The sequence below is a fragment of the Terrapene carolina genome, unplaced genomic scaffold, assembly GCF_002925995.2.
Source record: "Terrapene carolina triunguis isolate 2854851 unplaced genomic scaffold, T_m_triunguis-2.0 Scaffold66, whole genome shotgun sequence".
Classification (NCBI taxonomy): Eukaryota; Metazoa; Chordata; order Testudines; family Emydidae; genus Terrapene; species Terrapene triunguis.
In genome coordinates this window covers 90,323,925-90,344,164 of record NW_020664417.1, presented here as the reverse complement: position 1 = coordinate 90,344,164, position 20,240 = coordinate 90,323,925, and the positions used below count along the sequence as shown (strand labels likewise).

Here is a 20,240-nt window from a genome sequence, read left to right as displayed (position 1 = left end):
TGTCACAGACGGTGAAATCTGGTCTCCCCCCGTGAAATCTGGTCTCTAGTGTGCTTTTACCCTATACTGTACAGATTTCCACAGTGAAAACCAGTGTTTCTCAAATTGAGGGGCCTGACCCAAAAGGGATTTGCAAGGAGGGGTCACAAGGTTATTTTAGGGTGGGGTCACAGTATTGCCACCCTTACTTCTCTGCTGCCTTCAGATCTGGTCAGCTGGAGAGCGGTGGCTGTTAGCCAGGCACCCAGCTCTGAAGGTGGCACCCTGCCAGCAGCAGCACAAAAGTAAGGGGGACAGTACCATACCAGGCCACCCTTACTTCTGCGCTGCTACCTTCAGAGCTGGGTGGCTGGATAGTGGCAGCTTCTGCCTGAGGGCCAGGCAGCAGCACAGAAGTAAGGGTGGCAATACCATACCATGCCATCCTTACTTCTGCGCTGCTACTGGCGGTGGCTCTGCCTTCAGCACTGGGCTCCCAGCCAGCAGCTGCCACTCTCCAGCTGCCCAACTCTGAAGTAGTGCCACTGCCAGCAGCAGCGCAGAAGTAAGGTTAGCAGTACCGCAACGCCCCCCCTGCAATAACCTTGCAACGCCCCCCACAACTCCTTTATTGGTCAGGAGCCCTAAAATCAGGGGCGGTTTCAGGCATCAGCGCACCAAGCACGTGCCTGGGCCGGTCGCTGTGAGGGAGGCAGACAGGCGGCCTTCGGCAGTGTGCCTGTGGGAGGTCAGCCGGTCCCGCGGCTTCGGTGGCAATTTGGTGGCGAGTACGCCAACAGCGTGGGACCAGCAGATCACCCACAGAAACGCCGCCGAATCCGCGTGCCGCCGACTGCCCACAGGCATGCCACCGAAGGCCGCCTGACTGCCGTGCTTGGGGTGGCAAAAAAACATAGAGCCACCCCTGCCTAAAATTACAACATTGTAAAATTTCAGATTTTAATAGCTGAAATAATGAAATTTACGATTTTTTAAAATCTTATGACTGAATTTGGTAGGGCCCTAACTATAACACTCCATCTAAGGTAACAGCGCTCAGCTGACTGGTAGCTCTTATTACTTATGTTATTCAGATAGTAGTTCCCAGTAATAATACTCAACATTCACATAGCCCTTTACCATGCTCAAACCACTGAGGAAAACCTGTATTAAAATGATTCTAGGAATGCTGGCTTTTTAATATAGGGCGGAAAGTTGGGTGTCTGGGTGTCTTTTTAAATTTGGGATTATAAATCCTGCATTCTGGCCTTCCAAGTAACCCAAAATAGATTTGGCAGCACCTAAGTGGTGGTTTGGGATTTTAGGCTCTGAAGTTTTCAAATTGGGTTTTCAGCACCAAAAACATTTAAGTATTTTTGATACTGAAAACCCAGTTTGCAACTGCACTCTTTACATGATTAATGTTTGTTTTGGCCATTTTTAAGAGTGAAGTAAAACTATTCTTTTTAAAGAAATCGAAAAGCACTTTATTGTAGTCCCAAAATGTACAGAGAGCAGCCTGTTGATGTAGTCAAATTTGATGCAGGACACATCAAGGTCATTTAGTTTAAAGTAACCGATACCAGTGCAGAACCACGCTACAAAGCGAAAGCATCCTTGAGCACCAGTCTCCATACTACAGCATTGATCCACTTTAGTGCAAAAAGCTTTGATGAGAGAGATTTAGCAAAAGGGTGAGGAAGAATGTGGTTTACAGCATTAGGACTGTGCAGTGTCTCACTGTGGGTTGCACTTAAATGTGCTTTTTTACATTTTTTTTTTTGAACTCGCTCACATTTTATCAGCTTCACAAAGGAGTAGTTCAGAAATAACTCCACTGTTGGCAGTGGCCTACTGCCCTAAAAGTAATCAATGGCTCTTGTTCGTTTTAGACGTGTTACACTGTTTGCAGTCGTGGTGTGCTTCCTTTATATCCTCAAGTTAAGTTTTGGCCCTGAAGAATGTGACATGAAGAAAATGCACTATGTGGATCCTGAACGTGTAAAGGTTTGCTATTCTTTATCTGTATCTAGCAAATGTTACTGATGTGTTGTGTAGAGTTGGAAAGTTCACTGCAGGACCTGAAGTGATGGAGTTGTAAGCTGAAGTCCTGCAATGAAGGCAGATGAATTTACCTTTCTGTATGCTCCATTACCTGCACTGAGAGGCTGAGGTTTTCAATTCTTATGCTTGTGTAGGCAGTGAGACTTACACAGAGAAAATTATAGAGTTTTAGGAATAAAATTGAAGGAGGAAGAAAACAATGGTTTAACATTTGTCGTCACAGATATGATACATAGTTTGAAAAAGTTTGACTGCATTAACACAGTGGAAGGTTGCAAGGAAAAAAAAAAGGGACTTAGATATGTACGTGGAATTCTGTGGCCTGATTATTTTGCCAGTTGCATGCAAGGAATGCTTTTGACCGTGCTGGAAGTTGCAGAATGGGATGATTTGTCAGACTTAAAAAACAGCTTCTGTAGTGCTGCACTGGAGAGTGAGAAGGCTTGAGAGTTGTTCTAAAAACTGAAACATTATGCTTGCTATTACACTGTAACACAAAGTTGCTGATTTTCACCCTGTGTTGGGAAAGAAGGAAGAATTAGATATTCTAAATATCTGCTTGGAATTCTAAAACACCAGGGCCTGTTTAAACATTTTTTGGTACCTGTAGGGTCTGTTCTGCACATCTGTGGAGTTCTTGTAATTGCAATTAAAAAAAAATCCTCCCCTTTTCCCATTCTCCTTTGTTCCCCTTTTTCTGTAATCTTAACATCAGGCTTGCATTTTTGACTCTCCCACATATATCACACAAACATATCTCTTTGTTTTCTACTTGCCTCTGTTCCTCCCACCTTTCCATTTTGTTCTTGTTTTTATGATAAATCCTCTAATTTGTTGAGCGGTGGTAAAATGGCATCTTTGCCTTTGAACTGTACTAAAGCTTCCTCCTTGTACAGATTCCCAGACCGCAATTTGTAGGTTCTACTCTCTAAAAATGTGCAGGAGGATCTTGTTTCAAAGAGACAGATCATCATTTATTTGGCAGGGGAAGATTCAGCTGAAAGCTAGTACTGTAGGTTTTTATATTGGTACTTCATATTCATTTTAAGGAGAACTTGAGACCCTCCACTTCTGGGTGAACATTTTAAGCATGGTTATAGTGGGATTTTTTTTTAAATGACCGTAAACATCTAGATTAAAATCAGTTCACAAGTCAAAATGCTGCAAGTCCTGTCTTGGATGTGACAGAGTTTTTCTTTCCAGTTTACGTGTCTCTGGTAGTACAGTTTCTGCAATAAAAATTTAGCTGACAAATTTGTTATTGATGGATGACCATCTTCCTTTCCCATAGCTGTATTGGCCATGAACAAAAATAACCAGTGATTGCTTGAAAATGTGCAGGAAGCAGACGAACTTTGTAAAAAGATACCATTTTTACATAGTAATTTTTCTGACTGCACCTGCACTCTAACTTACTCCTAAAGAAATCTTCCACCTGAAGGATGTAAAAGTTATACTCTGAAATCTGCACTCACGATAACACCACAAACAGGTAGCTTCTTGTTTTAACTGACTAGTTTTAAATTTCCCACAGTTGGTGGTTCAGCTTGGTTTATCTTTCTAAAACCTACACCTGCTAATTTATGGATGTCTGTTGGCCTCCTGGGAGGTTGCTTCAGACAAGATATGGTATATTTGTAATACTGAAATGTACTAGCTTGTGTGACTTAAATTTCATATACCGTCTTGTTTCAGAGAGCACAAAAATATGCCAAACTCATACAGCAAGGAGAATGTCGACCTTCTTTTGTGAAGAAGGAGATGGACAGATTATTTGCTGAGAAGTACAGCGCGAACATATTTCCCTTTGTAACGGAAGATATATTCAGGCATGAAGATGTGTTTAAATACAAACCTCCGTTTGGATTTCACAAGAACTCTCATAAACTTCAGAACCTCTTAAAACTCTTACCTGAGCATGACTTGCCAGAGAACTTGAAATCAAAACACTGTAAGCGTTGTGTTGTTGTAGGAAGTGGTGGAATACTTCATGGATTGGAGCTAGGCCATGTGCTGAATGAGTTTGATATTGTTATAAGGTGCATATTTCTCTTCTGTCTAACGTTTCAAAGTAATTTAACATTTGTGTTGTTTGCAAACAGCCTCTCTTTTTGGGAGGGGAAAGGGAAGTCTCAAACTCCATTTATTACTTCGTTTATGAAACGGAAAGTACTTTATTAATATTTCTTGTCTTTACAATATTCAAAATATGGTGAATCAGATACACTTACTCAAATTCAGACCGCAGGGACCAGGAATCTGTCATTATTTCAGTGTGCTCTAGACCAGTGGTTCTCAACCTTTTTTGGACCAGGACCCATTTGTAAACATTGATGGCCAGTCCCACTCCAGTAAATAGAAAGTAGAAAACACACGTATTTTGCCCCCCAAATACTTGTCATGCACTATATGTAGCAGCAACAACAATAATAACAACAATAATAGTAATAATAAGTGAAAACAGCTCAATATCCAGAAAGTTAAAGGCAGAAATCAACATTAACAGGAACACATTAAAGTATAATAAATCGTAGGTTCCACTTAATGAGAAACCTGAGCTTGCTTCTCTTTGACAAGTTTATCGAAGTTGGGCGTAATTTTAGTCAGCACAATCTGAAGGTTGTGTTCAACATCCAGTCTACTCCTGCTTTTATTCTTCAGTTGAGTCAAGGCAGAGAATCCAGTTTCGCACAACTATGTTGTACTGAAAGGCAAAATGACACTCATTGCATGGCAAACAAGAGCAGGCCATTCTCCAGCAGCAGCACTGCGCCAAAATTGGGGAATGCTCATTTCAGTTTATTTTCTCTCTAGACTGCGAATGCAAGATAACTCGACCAGCTGAGATTCTTCCTCCTTAGGTAGAGTCATGTTTTTCAACACAACTCCAAATGGATCCCGTATCCATTCTTTGCCCTTAAGTTGTTCGTCTGGAAAGTAATTGCAGAATCTTGTGTGCAATTTAGTTAAATGACTACTGATCGTTTTCTTCCGTGCTTCCTGGCTAGTGAAATCTTTCAAATTTTTTGTTTCTGGATATGTGTTACGAAACATGTCCATCCTATCATTTGAAACATGGTCGTTCCACAGAGAGAGGGTTGGTTTTTTTTTTTAATGCAGCAATTTTGTCAGTTAGCTCAAAGCAGTTGTGCCCTCTGCCCTACAAAGACAGATTCAAATCATTCAGGTGATCGAATATATCTGCCAGATATGCAGCACAAACAACCCATTTGTTGTTACTGAAGTGCTCTGCCAGGTGAGACTTTTTGCTTCAAGAAAATCTGCCAACTCATTTTTAAGTTTATATACATGAGACAACACTTTGCCATGGGACAGCCAGCAAACCTCAGCATGGTAAAGCAGATGTACATGTGTACTGCCCATTTTCTGACAGAAGACGTGAAAGCATAATGAATTCTTGGCATTTTGTTTGATGTAATTCACTATTTTTACAGCATTTTTAAGAGTTTCGTGAAGCTCAGGTGCCTTGTCTTTAGCTGCTAATGCCTCCCTGTGCAGGAAACAGTAGTTCCACGTTGCATTGGGTTCTTTCAAAAGGATTCTTAGAGCAACTACTGAATGTTTCCGTCATCGGTTGTAACACCAACATACTTCAACCAGCTTAATCCTGCCGACTCACAGTAATTATCCAGTGTAACAAATATATCAGCAGTAGTAGTAGAAATAGGCAAATCCGCACTAAACAAGTACTGTTCTTGCAAATCACTTTTCCATGCATGCCTCACATAAACCAGCAAGATAGCATGGTTTGATACATCTATAGATTCATCTAATTGTAAAGCAAAACAGTCGCTTACTGAAAGACGATCAGTTGTTTGCAGTTTGGTGTATTCTGAACTATATCACAGATTCTTCTCCATATTTTATTGTTGGAGAGAGAGAGATTGCTTTTAATTTGTTTTGCCACTGACTCGCCCAACAATTTAGTGCATATGTTGATAGCAGAAGGTAAAATTAACTCCTCAGCGACAGTGTGAGCTTTTTTGCAATGCGGTGTGCAACAAGGTCAGAGGCATGCAGTCTTTGCTCACGGACAGTAAATACATGTTGATGTTTTTTTTGACATTTCCATTTGGCTTTTTCGTTTAAAAAAATCAAGAGGCGTGTCTTTATAGCTAGACTGCTTTGTCTCCAAATGTCTACATAAATGTGATGGTTTTAGGCTTTAATTTGTTAACAGTTCACCGCAGATGACACACTCTGGCCTGTGTTCACCATTTCGGTCCACGATAAATGAAAACCCAAACTTTAAGTAAGCAGGGTCGTACCTACAATTACTTTTCTTCTCAGGTTGTGATGAATTCCTACTATCGTTGGTACTTGCAGTTGCAACAGGACAGTTTAAAAATGTATCCATTTCACTAACTAAAGACTCACTTTGTGATTAAAACACACACTCTTCACTTGAAACTCTACTAAGCACTCTTTTCCCATAACTCTTCCCACCTTGCATTCGATTGGCTAATTGGTAAGGCTAGGTCATGGAGGTCACTGGTTCCATGATTTTTATGTGACCTTCATGACTTCAGCCTCTGGTGGCGGGGCTCAAGGCTTGGGTGGCTGTGAACCTTTTGTACATTTGTGTGACCCACTTTTAGGTAGCAACCTGTGGGTTGAGAAACACTGCTCTAGACACCAGATACCACACAATATGGATAATGAAAATAGTGAGTTAGAAATTACTGCAGTAACAGACAAAGCACAACGTACGCATGAAGTTGGTACTACATAAATTCCTAAAGTAAAAAGATGTCTGATCATTCTAATGTAGGCTCTTGAAATTACCTGTGCCATCTTCTGGTTATCATGGGGAGTTGATCAGTTATCTTGCTTTTTGAGTATTAAGTGTTCCAGGTGAAAGGGTAAGTGGATCTGTTAGTGTTAGAAAGTATTCTGTTTCAGAGCTGTGATACATAGCTTTATTTTCAATGCACCTGCCTCGTTGACACACTCTGGAAGACACATAGTATAACAGAAGCATAATAAACAGTCAATAAAAATGAAATAAACCACTGTCTTCTTTAAATGAAAATTCTGAGGTTCCAATTAAAAGAAAGAAAAGAGAAAAGGTTTGGGAGTGATGAGATGGGCAAAGAATAATATGGGCTCGCTAGAGGACATATTAAATACTCATTGGAATTAAAAGATGACAAGTGGAATGTAAAATATAGACTGCTTGCTCATTTTAGTGACAAAAGTAAGTCTTGACTGCTTTTTACCCTCGTTAGCCCTGCAGAGATACTACTTTTTCTTGTCACCAATAGATTTGCAAGACACTAAAAATTACGGACTGAATAGAGACATTGGATTTATGTCTTATTACAGCCATCTATAACCCACTAATAGCCCTCTTCCCAGCTGCTTCTCCTGCCTTTTCCTCCCTCTGACTGGAAAGGTGTTAACGGGCCACTTTGCCTTGAATAGTCCCTTGAAATATGTGTTAACTTCTTATGCTAAACTATCTGTTCCATCTTGCATTTAACAGTGACACTCGGATGTTAAGGCTTTGTCTACACTGCACTTTCATTGGTAAAACTGGTCGTTCACGGGTGTGAAAAAACCAAACACCCGAGAATTACAAAAGTGTTACCGACAAAAAGCGCCAGTGTGGACAGTGCTACCGCCTCTCGTTGGGAGCAGATTTATTTAGTCGGCGGGAGAGCTCTCTCCCGCTGACAAAGAGCGGCTACACTGCGCACCTTTTAGTGGCATGGCTGTAGTGGCACAGCTGTGTTGCTAAAAGGCGCATTTTGTAGACGTAGCCTTAGTCTACACTACAGAGTTAGGTCAACACACGGCAGCTTAAGTCAATGTAACTATAGAAATGTCTACACTTCAGTTTTGCTCCTGTCACTGTAACTGCCCTGCTACGCTGACTTAACTCCACCTCCAGAGTGGCGTAGAGTCAAGGTCGATGTAGTTAGGTCGAAGCAGTGTCAGTGTAGACACTGTTTTGTGTATGTTGACTGTTCCTGGCTTTCAGGAGCCATCCCACAACGCCCCACACTGACAGTACAATCGATAAAAGCACTCCCCGTGAGGGGGCACACTGCTGGCACAAGGAGCAAAGTATAGATATACACAAGCAGTGTAATTAGTGCGGCAGCTGTATGCCGACGTACGTTAGGTCAATTTAATTTTGTAGTGTACACATGGCCTGAGTTAATTTCCCAGACCTGCAGAAGAGCTCTGTTTAAACTTGAAAACTTGTCTCTCTCACCAACAGCTGGTACAATAAACGATAATACCTCATCCACCTTGTCGCCTAAATTCCAGTCAGTTAGAATTGTGCAAACCCGTATAGGACATTGGGATTCCTGAGATGTCATTAAATGGGTAATTTTGACTTGAAGAGCCTTTTATTACTGGTGGTGATATGCAGGAAGCTTGCTGTTTGCCCCTCAGAGCCCTAGTTGAGTTATAGGGCAACAAGAAACATGAACACTGCAATAGTATTTGTACAGTTGCTTTTCAGAGCGAGGCCACCCATTGAGGTTTGTTCTTGTTACCAGGGGAGTAATTTATTGATGTATTCAAATAAAATTTGGTGAGCCAACTAAAACGTGTTACTTAGGTATTTAAAGTCACTTGTATGGTATTTTAATGACATCAGATACCATGTTTACTTATTGTGTTTTGTTTCACTTTTTTTAGATTAAATGATGCACCAGTTCAGGGCTACACAGATCATGTTGGTAACAAAACTACCATAAGGATGACCTATCCAGAGGGAGCCCCACTTTCTGAAAATGAATATAACCCTCAGAGCTTGTTTGTTGTTGTCTTATTTAAAAGTGTCGATTTCAATTGGCTTCAAGCAATGGTAAAAAATGAAGCATTGGTAGGTATAAACAGTTGACTTATTGCCTGCGTACCTTGGTTTTCTGATGCACAGAAAACTGACTTTCCAGTCCTGTCGCTATTTTACTGTATTGAATTTTTCACAAGCAGTCAGGGTGGATTGTTTTAAATCAGCAAGCAGGAAACTTTGATTTAAATATTCAGTTTTAATCCTGTTTTGCATTTGTACTTTTGAATGATTTTTCTAAAGAAAGGTTGATTCTCATTGGTTGGTATAACCTGGTACTACTTTTTGCTAACCAGGAGGGTACACAATATTTAATAGCACAGAGAGTACACTTATAAAGTTTGCGGATGATACCAAACTGGGATGGTTGCAAGTGCTTTGGAGGATAGGATTAAAATTCAAAATGATCTGGACAAACTGGAGAAATGGTCTGAAGTAAATAGGATGAAATTCAATAAGGACAAATGCAAAGTACTCCACTTAAGAAGGAACAATCAGTTGCACGCATACAAAATGGAAAATGACTGCCTAGGAAGGAGTATTGCAGAAAGAAATTGGGGGGTCATAGCAGGCGTGTTGTACGAGAAGTAATTCTTCCGCTCTGCTCCACTCTGAGTAGGCCTCAATTGGAGTATTGTGTCCAGTCCTGTGCGACACATTTCAGGAAGGATGTGGACAAATTGGAGAAAGCCTAGAGGAGAGCAACAAAACTGATTAAAGGTTTAGAAAACATGACCTGTGAGGGAAGATTGAAGAAATGGGGTTTGTTTAGTCTGGAAAAGAGAAGAGTGGGGGGGGGATATGATAACAGTTTTCAAGTACGTAAAATGTTGTTATAAGGAGGCGGATGAAAATTTGTTCTCCTTAACCTCTGAGGATAGGACAAGAAGCAATAGGCTTAAATTGCAGCAAGGGTAGTTTAGGTTGGACATTAGGAAAAACTTCCAAACTGTCGGTGGTTAAGCACTGGAATAAATTGCCTAGGGATGTTGTGGAATCTCCATCATTGGAGATTTTTAAGAGCAGGTTGGACAAACACCTGTCAGGGATGGTCTAGAACAGGGATTGGCAACCTTTGGCATGCAGCTTGCCAGGGTAAGCACCCTGGCGGGCCGGGCCGGTTTGTTTACCTGCTGCATCTGCAGGTTTGGCTGATCGCGGCTCCCACTGGCTGTGGTTCGCCGCTCCAGGCCAATGGGGGCTGTGGGAAGTGGCGTGGGCCGAGGGATATGCTGGCCGCTGCTTCCCACCACCCCCATTGGCCTGGAGTGGTGAACCGCGGCCAGTGGGAGCCGCGATCAGCCGAACTTGTGGATGCGGCAGGTAAACAAACTGGCCCGGCCCGCCAGGGGGCTTACCCTGGCGGGCCGCAGGCCAAAGGTTGCCGATCCCTGGTCTAGACAATACTTAGTCCTGCTATGAGTGCAGGGGACTGGACTTCTCGAGGTCCCTTCCAGTCCTATGTTTCTATGACTTGCATGCGTTTAAGCAGTTACATAGCTTAACATAGATTAAGTCTGATTCTTAATTTTTATATTTTTGTTAGAAAATGCTGAATGACACATTTATGTACTAGATTGATTAATTTTTTTAGCAGTGACTTTTCTAGCTGCATTATATAGGAGATAGTGTGGCTTAGTGGCTAGAGAACTGAACTGGGACTCAGGAGATGTGGGTTTAATTCCTGGCTCTTCCACTGGCCTGTGTGACCCTGGTAGGTCACTTCTCCATGTCCCTTAATTTTCTCATTTATAAAATAGGGATAGTAATACTGTGACCTCTTTTGTAAAGTGTTTTGAGATATAAAACATGAGAGGCTCTATATAAGGACTAAGTGGTTGTCATATTATTATTGGTATTATTTGGATGGAAATTGGAATTTAATGAAAAATGCACAAAAAATAGCATTTTAAAATTGTTTTTGTTAAAACTACCTAAAATATGCTAGATACATAAGAAAAAAAGTATATCAAATTTTTTTGCATTTAAAACCAATTGATTTATTAAACAACGATAGCATTATCTGTAGTTAATTGAACTGATTTCTTTCTGGTTGTCATGTCCATCAAGATTTTATAACTGGTAGATCTCGTCCTGTCCCCTCGTGTTTATTGATAGATTAAAAGAGGAAAACAAGTTTTCTGCTTTTTAAGCTTCCAGATGGTTTCACAACTTTGAATGAATTAATCATTGTACTGAACTACTTGAATAAACTGAAATGAAGAAAATATTTTCTTTGCACCTGCAGTAGGGGCTAGATCTGTCAAAAGCTGGTGTAACACTTCAACAAACCCTGGTTCTAGGTTCATAGCCAATGAGTTCAATTAGTTCAGTGGTTTAACTTTTCTGGCAGCAAACATATACTGTTTGAATATTATTTTAATATTTAAATTATTGTAATATATTTTAATAAATTTAGGCCTTAACATAGCATCATTTCAAATTTAATTTGAAATATATCTTCTAAAAAAATTGAATTAAAATAAATCAAATTTTTGTGCTTTTTTATCCACCTTGCAAGCAATCTATTTGTTGCAATACTTCTAGTTATTGTTCATGTTAGTACATCCATGTAGTACTGTATGCTCACACTGATGCCTTTCATCCAAGTGTCTTGATCCTTTACACGCACTAAACATCAAAATACCTTATGTGCTCAGTAAAGTATAGTTCATTTTGTATTTGGTTTAAGTGACTTGGTTAAGGTTGTAGAGGCAGGAACAGAAAACAAGTGTTCTGACTGCCAGTCCCCTTCCTTAACCGCTAAACCACATCATGCTCGTGTAGGGATGTTTGTGTCATGTGTAATAGATATAATTAAATAAAAATGTCACTAGTTGGTATTAGCTGGCATTGGTTACTGCCTTTCAATTTCTGTATGAAGATTCATTTGTTGCTTAATATATATTTAAAGAAATAGATCTATATGCAAGAGACACCTGAAGTATTGTATTTCATTGATTAGAGTTATTATGCAAACATGAAATGCCATAAATTATTCAATAGTGATATATTTAATAGAAAATCTGTCACAATATTTAGCAGTTTGTGCACATAATATTATATTATGATAAATATTATAGATAAAGCAAAGGAAGGTTAAATTCTATGGTTTTGCAACCTGAACTAGTTTATGTAAGGCTTTTAGACTTGCAGAATTGACCATGACTACCTATGACTTTGCGCATGCATTTAGGTAGAATATACTGTTTTATTACAGTGCTTGGCATTATATGTTCTGCTTTATATATAATATATATAAAAATGCTTTATATATAATACAAGTGACACTAATGAAGAAATTATCCTTAAATTATCCTTTGAATTTAAATATTGGTGATATCACACTGAGTGACTATTGATTTTTAGAGTTAACAGGCCAAACGTATTATATTTGTGGAACTTTGAGGAACTATCACTGAGTGATCTATTGGGCCCAAGCAATGTGTAGTTTTATAGAACACAAGCACACCTTTCAGAAAAAAATGCACAATTTCACATAGCAGCATTATGTTAACAACTATCGAATGCACCCTCTGATCTGAACTGGATATTTGACTGACTTTGGTGGCTCTAGTGTCGTTTTATGGGCTTAAAACTGCATATAGTATATTCTAATAATTAAAAGTCCCTGTATTTTTGTAATATCAGAAGAGAAGTCATATTACAGCAATAGATATAACAAATATTTTTCATAGGGATTTTTTGGGAAAGAATGTGTCCAATGTACAGAAAAGGCACCCTCTTCTTGCATCACTTTTCTTATTTGCTCACTATTACACAATTTATGGAGAGAAACATAAAATGAGCCTGATTCTGATCTTTCACCAGTTTAGCACCAGTGCACATCCATTGACTTCTTTAACATTCTGACATATTCTGGCATGAGATCAGAATCGGGCGTGCTGAGTCTCATTGCTCTTCTCTCCTTCCATCCTACAACACTTGTCTTTAAATGTACGCTGTCAGCTAGAAATACAGTTAATTTGAAAATGTGAGTAAAATAGTTTCAGGTCCTACACCTGTTTGCGAGTCACTCAGCCAACTGTTGTGGAATTTTGATCATGTTCTTCCTCTCTTTTCAAATGCTTTCTCTACCGTGTTGCTGTGGGAAAGCCCAAATAGAGGCAAGAGGGGTGGGTGGATGGGTGAATGACTGTCCACGGAAGTGCAGTCACATGTTCAAAGTAAATGAACTAAACAGATAAAGAATTGCATTTTCTCTTTCTCTCAACTTAAGTATTATTTGTTTAAAAGAATTCAGGCATTTGGAAATTCTACATCAACGTCCTAGTAAGTCTTTGCCATAAATAATTTCTGATGAGATGTGGAAAATCTTATGTTTTAATAATATTGAGTTACATGCTAGGCCCCAGTATCAATTTGCCATGTCAAAGTATTTGTTTCCCTGTGTTTAATTGATTTTTTTTTCTCTTTAGCCACTATGGGTGCGACTATTTTTTTGGAAGCAGGTGGCTGAGAAAATTCCTGTAACACCAAAACAGTTTCGTATTTTAAATCCGATCATCATTAAAGAGACTGCCTTGGATATACTACAGTACCCTGAGCCTCGATCTAAATTTTGGGGCTGGGATAAGGTAAGATACCTTTTTTGGAAGGTGCTGGATAGATACATTTAACTCCTTCGAAATCTAATACGACAAGATCAAATAAAAAAGAGTTTGGACTTTTCATTCAGTGTAGTCTCTTTGTGCAATTTCTCAGTCATTGTAAAACACCAAAGTCTTCTCTTCTCAAACACTATTTGTATTTTCTTTAACATTCCCTATTAAATATTTGTAAAATAGTGGGGTTCAGTGTTCTCATTAATCATAGAAAAAGTACAAAATCTAGGGCCATTTTAGTTTTTAATTTAGGGGTTAGGCTTGTTTATGTTCACGTAAGGTGACCTGCATGTGATTTTTTTTTTTTTTTTTTTTTTAAATACCCCAAAGTTTTAAAAAGAAAGTACTTCTGTGAAATGCATTAGGGATGCAGATCTTCTCGATACCATGTACCTGTGGTAGGCCATGCACTGCATTTAAGCATTGAGAATTTAAGGCTTTTTGAATCATTTGTGTGTCCCTTTTTTGCTGAGGAAGATTTTGCCTAAGAATATGTCTACACTGTAAGAATAGGTGAGTTCTTCACTTGGGTAGCTCACTTGGGTTAAAATAGCAGTTATTAAGCAATCAGTTTGTAAGCACCTGAAGGATAGTAGGGTAATAAGTAATAAGCATGGATTTATCAAGAATACATCATGCCAAACCCCAACCTAATATCCTTCCTTGGCAGGATAACTGGCTTTGTGGATATGGGAGAAGCTGTAGATGTGATATATCTTGATTTTTAGCAAGGCTTTTGACACATCACATTCTCATAAGCAAACTAAGAAAATGTGGGCTAGATGACATTATAAGCTGGGTGCACAGCTGATTGAAAGACTACTCAGAGTAGCTATCAATGGTCAGCTGTAAAGCTGGAGTGGGAGCTATAGAACATAAGAACGGTCATACTGGGTCAGACCAAAGGTCCATCTAGCCCAGTATCCTGTCTTCCGACAGTGGCCAATGCCAAGTGCCCGCGAGGGAATGAATAGAACAGGTAATCATCAAGTGATCCGTTCCCTGTTGCTCATTCCCAGCTTCTGGCAAACAGAAGCTGGGGATACTATCCCTGCCCATCCTGGCTAATAGCCATTCATGGACCCTATCCTCCATGAATTTATCTAGTTCTTTTTTGAACCCTGTTACAGTCTTGGTCTTCACAACATACTCTGGCAAAAAGTTCCACAGGTTGACTGTGCGTTGTGTAAAGAAATACTTTCGTTTGTTTTAACCCTGCTGCCTATTAATTTCATTTGGTGACCCCCAGTTCTTGTGTTTTATGAGGAGTAAATAACACTTCCTTATTTACTTTCTCCACACCAGTCATGATTTTATAGACCTCAATCATATCCCCCCTTAGTCGTCTCTTTTCCAAGCTGAAAAGTCCCAGTCTTATTATTCTCTTCTCATACGGAAGCCGTTCCCTACCCCTAATAATTTTTGTTGCCCATTTCTGTAACTTTTCCAGTTTCAGTATATCTTTTTGAAATGAGGGGACGACATATGTACACAGTATTCAAAATGTGAGCATACCATGGATTTATATAGTGGCAATATGATATTTTCTGTCTTATCTATCCCTTTCCTAATAATGCCCAACATTCTGTTTGCTTTTTTGATTGCCACTGCACATTGAGTGGATGTTTTCAGAGAACTATCCACAATGACTCCAAGATCTCTTTCTTGAGTGGTAACAGCTAATTTAGACCACATCATTTTATATGTATAGTTGGGATTATGTTTTCCAATGTGCATTACTTTACATTTATCAACATTGAATTTCATCTGCTATTTTGTTGCCCAGTCACCCAGTTTTGAGAGATCCTTTTGTAGCTCTTCACGGTCTGCCTGGGACTTAACTATCTTGAGTAGTTTTGGATCATCTGCAAATTTTGCCACCTCCTGTTTACCCCTTTTTCCAGACCATTTATGAATAAGTTTAATAGGACTAGGCCCAGTCCAGACCCCTGGGGGACACCACTATTTACTGCTCTCCATTCTGAAAACTGACTATTTATTCCTACCCTTCGCTTCTTATCTTTTAACCAGTTACCAGTCCATGAGAGGACCTTCCCTCTTATCCCATGATAGCTTACTTTGCTTAAGAGCCTTTGGTGAGGGTCCTTGTCAAAGGCTTTCTGAAAATCTAAGTACACTATAATCCACTGGATCCCCCTTGTCCACATGCTTGTTGACCCCCTTCAAAGAATTCTAGTAGATTGGTGAGGCATGATTTCCCTTTCCAAAGCCATGTTGACTCTTCCCCAACAAATTATGTTTATCTGTGTGTCTGACAATTTTGTTCTTTACTATGGTTTGCCCAATATTGAAGTCAGGCTTACTGTCCTGTAATTGCCAGGATCACCTCTGGAATCCTTTTTAAAAATTGATGTCACATTAGCTATTCTCCAGTCATTTGGTACAGAAGCTGATTGAAATGATAGGTTACAGATTACAGTTAGTAGTTCTGCAATTTCACATTTGAGTTCCTTCAGAACTCTTGGGTGACTACCATCTGGTCCTGATGACTTATTACTGTTTAGTTTATCAATTTGTTCTAAAACCTCCTCTAATGACACCTAAGTCTGGGTTAGACAGTTCCTCAGATTTGTCACATAAAAAGAATGGCTCAGGTTTGGGAATCTCCCTCACATCCTCAGCCGTGAAGACCAATGCAAAGAATTCATTTAGTTTCTCTGCAATGGCCTTATCGTCCTTGAGTGCTCCTTTAGCATCTCAATCATCCAGTGGTCCCACTGGTTGTTTAGCAGGCTTCCTGTTTCTGATGTACTTAAATTTTTTTTTTGCTATTACTTTGAGTCATTGGCTAGCTGTTCAAATTCTTTTTTGGCCTTCCTAATTATATTTTTTCACTTCATTTGCCAGAGTTTATGCTCCTTTCTATTTTCCTCACTAGGATTTAACTTCCACTTTTTAAAGGATGCCTTTTTGCCTCTCACTGCTTCTTTTACTTTGTTGTTTAGCCACAGTGGCACTTTTTTGGTTCTTACTATGTTTTTTAATTTGGAGTATACATTTAAGTTATGGATTCATGCTTCATTCATTAACTTCTGTTTTCTTTCATTGTTGATGCAAGGCCTACACTGGGCCTTGTACTGTTCAATATTTTCCACTGATGACTTGGATAATGGAGTGGAGAATGTGCGTCTAAAATTTGTGGATGACACCAAGATGGGAGGGGTTGCTAGCACTTTAGAGGACAGTATTAGAATTCAGAAAGACTTTGACAAATTGGAAAAGTGGTCTAAGATCAGTAAGATTAAATTCAATAAAGACAAGTGCAAATTACTACTCCAAGGATGAAAAAAAATAAATAAATCAAATTCACAACTACAAAATGGGGAATAACTGGGTAGGTGGTAGAACTTCATAAAAAGATATGAGGAATCAACAAAAATGATACAAAGTTTGGAAAACCTGATCTATGAGGAAGGTTTAAAAAAAAAGGGGGGGGGGCATGTTTAGTCTTGAGAAAAGAAGTCTTCAAACATGTTGTAATGAGCTGTTATAGAGGACTGTTTTAAAGAGGACAGTGATCAGTTGTTTTCCATGTCCATACAAAAAGTAACAAGGAGTCTGGTGGCACCTTAAAGACTAACGGATTTATTTGAGCATAAGCTTTCGTGGGTAAAAACCTCACTTCTTCAGATGCATAGAGTGAAAGTTACAGATGCAGGCATTATATACTGACACATGGAGAGCAGGGAGTTACTTCGCAAGTGGAGAACCAGTGTTGACAGGGCCAATTCAATCAGGGTGGATGTAGTCCACTCCCAATAATAGATGAGGAGGTGTCAATTCCAGGAGAGGAAAAGCTGCTTCTGTAATGAGCCAGCCACTCCCAGTCCCTATTCAAGCCCAGATTAATGGTGTTAAATTTGCAAATGAATTTTAGTTCTGCTGTTTCTCTTTGAAGTCTGTTTCTGAAGTTTTTTTGTTCAATGATAGTGACTTTTAAATCTGTAATAGAATGACCAGGGAGATTGAAGTGTTCACTTACTGGCTTATGTATGTTACCATTCCTGATGTCCGATTTGTGTCCATTTATTCTTTTGCGGAGGGACTGTCCGGTTTGGCCAATGTACATGGCAGAGGGGCATTGCTGGCACATGATGGCATATATAACATTTAGTGGATGTGTCTGTGAATGAGCCCTTGATGGTGTGGCTGATGTGGTTGGGTCCTCTGATGGTGTCGCCAGAGTAGATACGGGGACAGAGTAGGCAACGAGGTTTGCTACAGGGATTGGTTCCTGGGTTGGTGTTTCTGTGGTGTGGTGTGTAGTTGCTGGTGGGTATTTGCTTCATTACAGAAGCAGCTTTTCCTCTCCTGGAATTGACACCTCCTTATCTATTATTGGGAGTGGACTACATCCACCCTGATTGAATTGGCCCTGTCAACACTGGTTCTCCACTTGCGAAGTAACTCCCTGCTCTCCATGTGTCAGTATATAATGCCTGCATCTGTAACTTTCACTCTATGCATCTGAAGAAGTGAGGTTTTTACCCACGAAAGCTTATGCCCAAATAAATCTGTTAGTCTTTAAGGTGCCACCAGACTCCTTGTTGTTTTTGTAGATACAGACTAACACGGCTACCCTCTGATACTTGACACCATACAAAAAGTAATTGACTTAAGCTGCAGCAAGGAAGATTTAGGTTAGATGTTAGGAAAATTTTTCTACCTATAAGGATAAATAAGTACTGGAAGAGGCTTCCAAGGGAGGTTTTGGTATCCCTGTCATTGGAGGTTTTTAAGAATAGGTTAGACAAACACAGCAGGGATGGTCTAGCTATACTTGGTCTTGCCTCAGCGCAGGGTGATGGTCCACATGACCTTTAGAGGTCCCTTCCACCCCTACATTTCTATGACTCTGAAAACTGATAAAGGAGAGAGATGTTGTATTGTAAATGTTTATTTTTCTTTTTAGAATGTTCCCACAATTGGGGTCACTGCAGTTGTTCTGGCCACACATTTATGTGATGAAGTGAGTTTAGCAGGATTTGGATATGACCTCCGCCAACCGAACACACCTTTGCACTACTATGACAATCTCTGCATGGCTGCAATGGAAGGACAAACTATGCATAATGTGACAACTGAAACAAAATTCCTACAAAAACTGATCAAAGATGGGATTGTGAAAGATCTCAGTGGAGGAATACAGTGTGAATTCTGCAAAAAACCAAGCTAATGACTGGAGCTGAGAGCACAGACTGGATTAGAGGTTCCTGCAGCCTTGCTAGCAATGGCCCTTTCAGTGCTCTCATCCCACAAAGACTTTGAAGAATCTCTCTTCCTTGTATTTCTGTTGCTTTTTAATGTCAAGTTGAATTTGTTGTATTTTTTTTATTTATTTTGAGTCCAGGTTTTTACCTTGCACACTTTTTGTGGGTAATTATCAATACAGTTTTGAGTTTAGAGAGATTCATTTAAAATGTCATGTTTTAAGCTATCTGAAGGAAAACAGAAAATTTAAGGGTTTTATATGTGAAGGGCACTCACAGACCTAGGTGTGTGTTGCCTAATCTGGGGGGAGAAGAATTGTTCCCACTGAAGTGGTGTTGCCTTTGTGGGTCCATTTGTCAGTACATGATTCCTCTGTGCATACAAAGAAAAGCAAAGGGGTGTGTTCGTAAGAGAACTTGCTTTGTTGCTTGTAGGTTCACTATTCTTTGGTAGATCATCCACTTGTATAACCTTCCACAGATATTTAGGCTATTCCCTTTCTGTGCTGATACCTCCCTGAGGGGGCAGGGAGCAGGAAAGGGCAAAACGGATGTGTCAGTGGAGCTGAACAGTAAGTTCATTAATGCCACATCTAATCATGCCTGGTATTTAAATCATTGACCGGTGTGAATGCTTTAGGATTAGAATGCTGGCCACTTAAACACTTGACACATTTGGGCCTGACCATGTTATAACCAGATTTAGCCTACAGTAGATATCTAACCTGAGGCCAAACTCTTCTCTTTCCCATTTCTGGCTCCCAAACACCTGGTCATAATGTGGTTGGGTCACAAAAAGGTTTAAGCATCACTGTTGCAGGAACAGCATCAACATGAATTCCAGTCCTTTTTAGGGAGGGAGTTAAAAAGTAGTGTTTGGGCTACACCTGCCCTTTTGCTATTTTATACAAATGTTTTAGTCCTTGCTGCTGAGTGAAAGACCCACAAACGAAATGGAAACTTACTATGTAGTAGTCGGAGTGAAACTGACTACAGACAAAGTAAAAGAACGGAAAGATTTTATTTAATCTCCTTCATGGTACAGTAGGTATTAACTTGCAACAGTACTATGTAAAATAAAAATTCAGATTCAAATATAGTTTAAGTTGATAGTGGCCCTTTTATGTTGTGAATATGGTGTATGCTTCTTAATTGGAAGGGAGAGAGTGGAATTGTTTGCTTTGCAGACCACCTAATAAACTGGCAATTCTGTGTGCACAAATAACTTATGAAGAAGAAATTGCCTTTGAGGAAGTAGTGTGATCTACTAGCACTGTACAATGTCTTCTAAGTGCAGATTGCTTTTAAAAATTCCTGTATAAATGTACTTTCTAATGACCAGAAATCAATGCAATTGAAAGAAAGCGGGATTGCAGATTTGTGAGCAAGTCTGAACTGTTTCATTTTATTGTGCAAATAACACAGTTGTGGTTATTGGATTGCTTGATTTTTGAGTGCTGTCTGTTACTCAGAGCGAGTGAAAAATGCTTTATTTGAATGTGAAATCTTACC

The 20,240-nt window shown here is 39.6% G+C and overlaps 1 protein-coding gene across 2 annotated transcripts in view; it reads left to right on the top strand.

Moving 5' to 3' along the window:
* LOC112107653 (lactosylceramide alpha-2,3-sialyltransferase) overlaps positions 1-19,562 on the top strand; it is a 48,455-nt gene extending 28,893 nt beyond the window's left edge. For both annotated transcript variants that reach the window (XM_024201442.3, XM_024201443.3), the window contains 5 exons: positions 1,872-1,986; positions 3,739-4,082; positions 8,719-8,905; positions 13,312-13,470; positions 18,431-19,562. In XM_024201442.3, the coding sequence (XP_024057210.2) occupies positions 1,872-1,986; positions 3,739-4,082; positions 8,719-8,905; positions 13,312-13,470; positions 18,431-18,694 (1,069 nt within the window). In that variant the 3' untranslated portion in view covers positions 18,695-19,562. The remainder of the gene's footprint in view (positions 1-1,871; positions 1,987-3,738; positions 4,083-8,718; positions 8,906-13,311; positions 13,471-18,430) is intronic.
* The last annotated feature ends 678 nt before the right edge of the window (positions 19,563-20,240 follow it).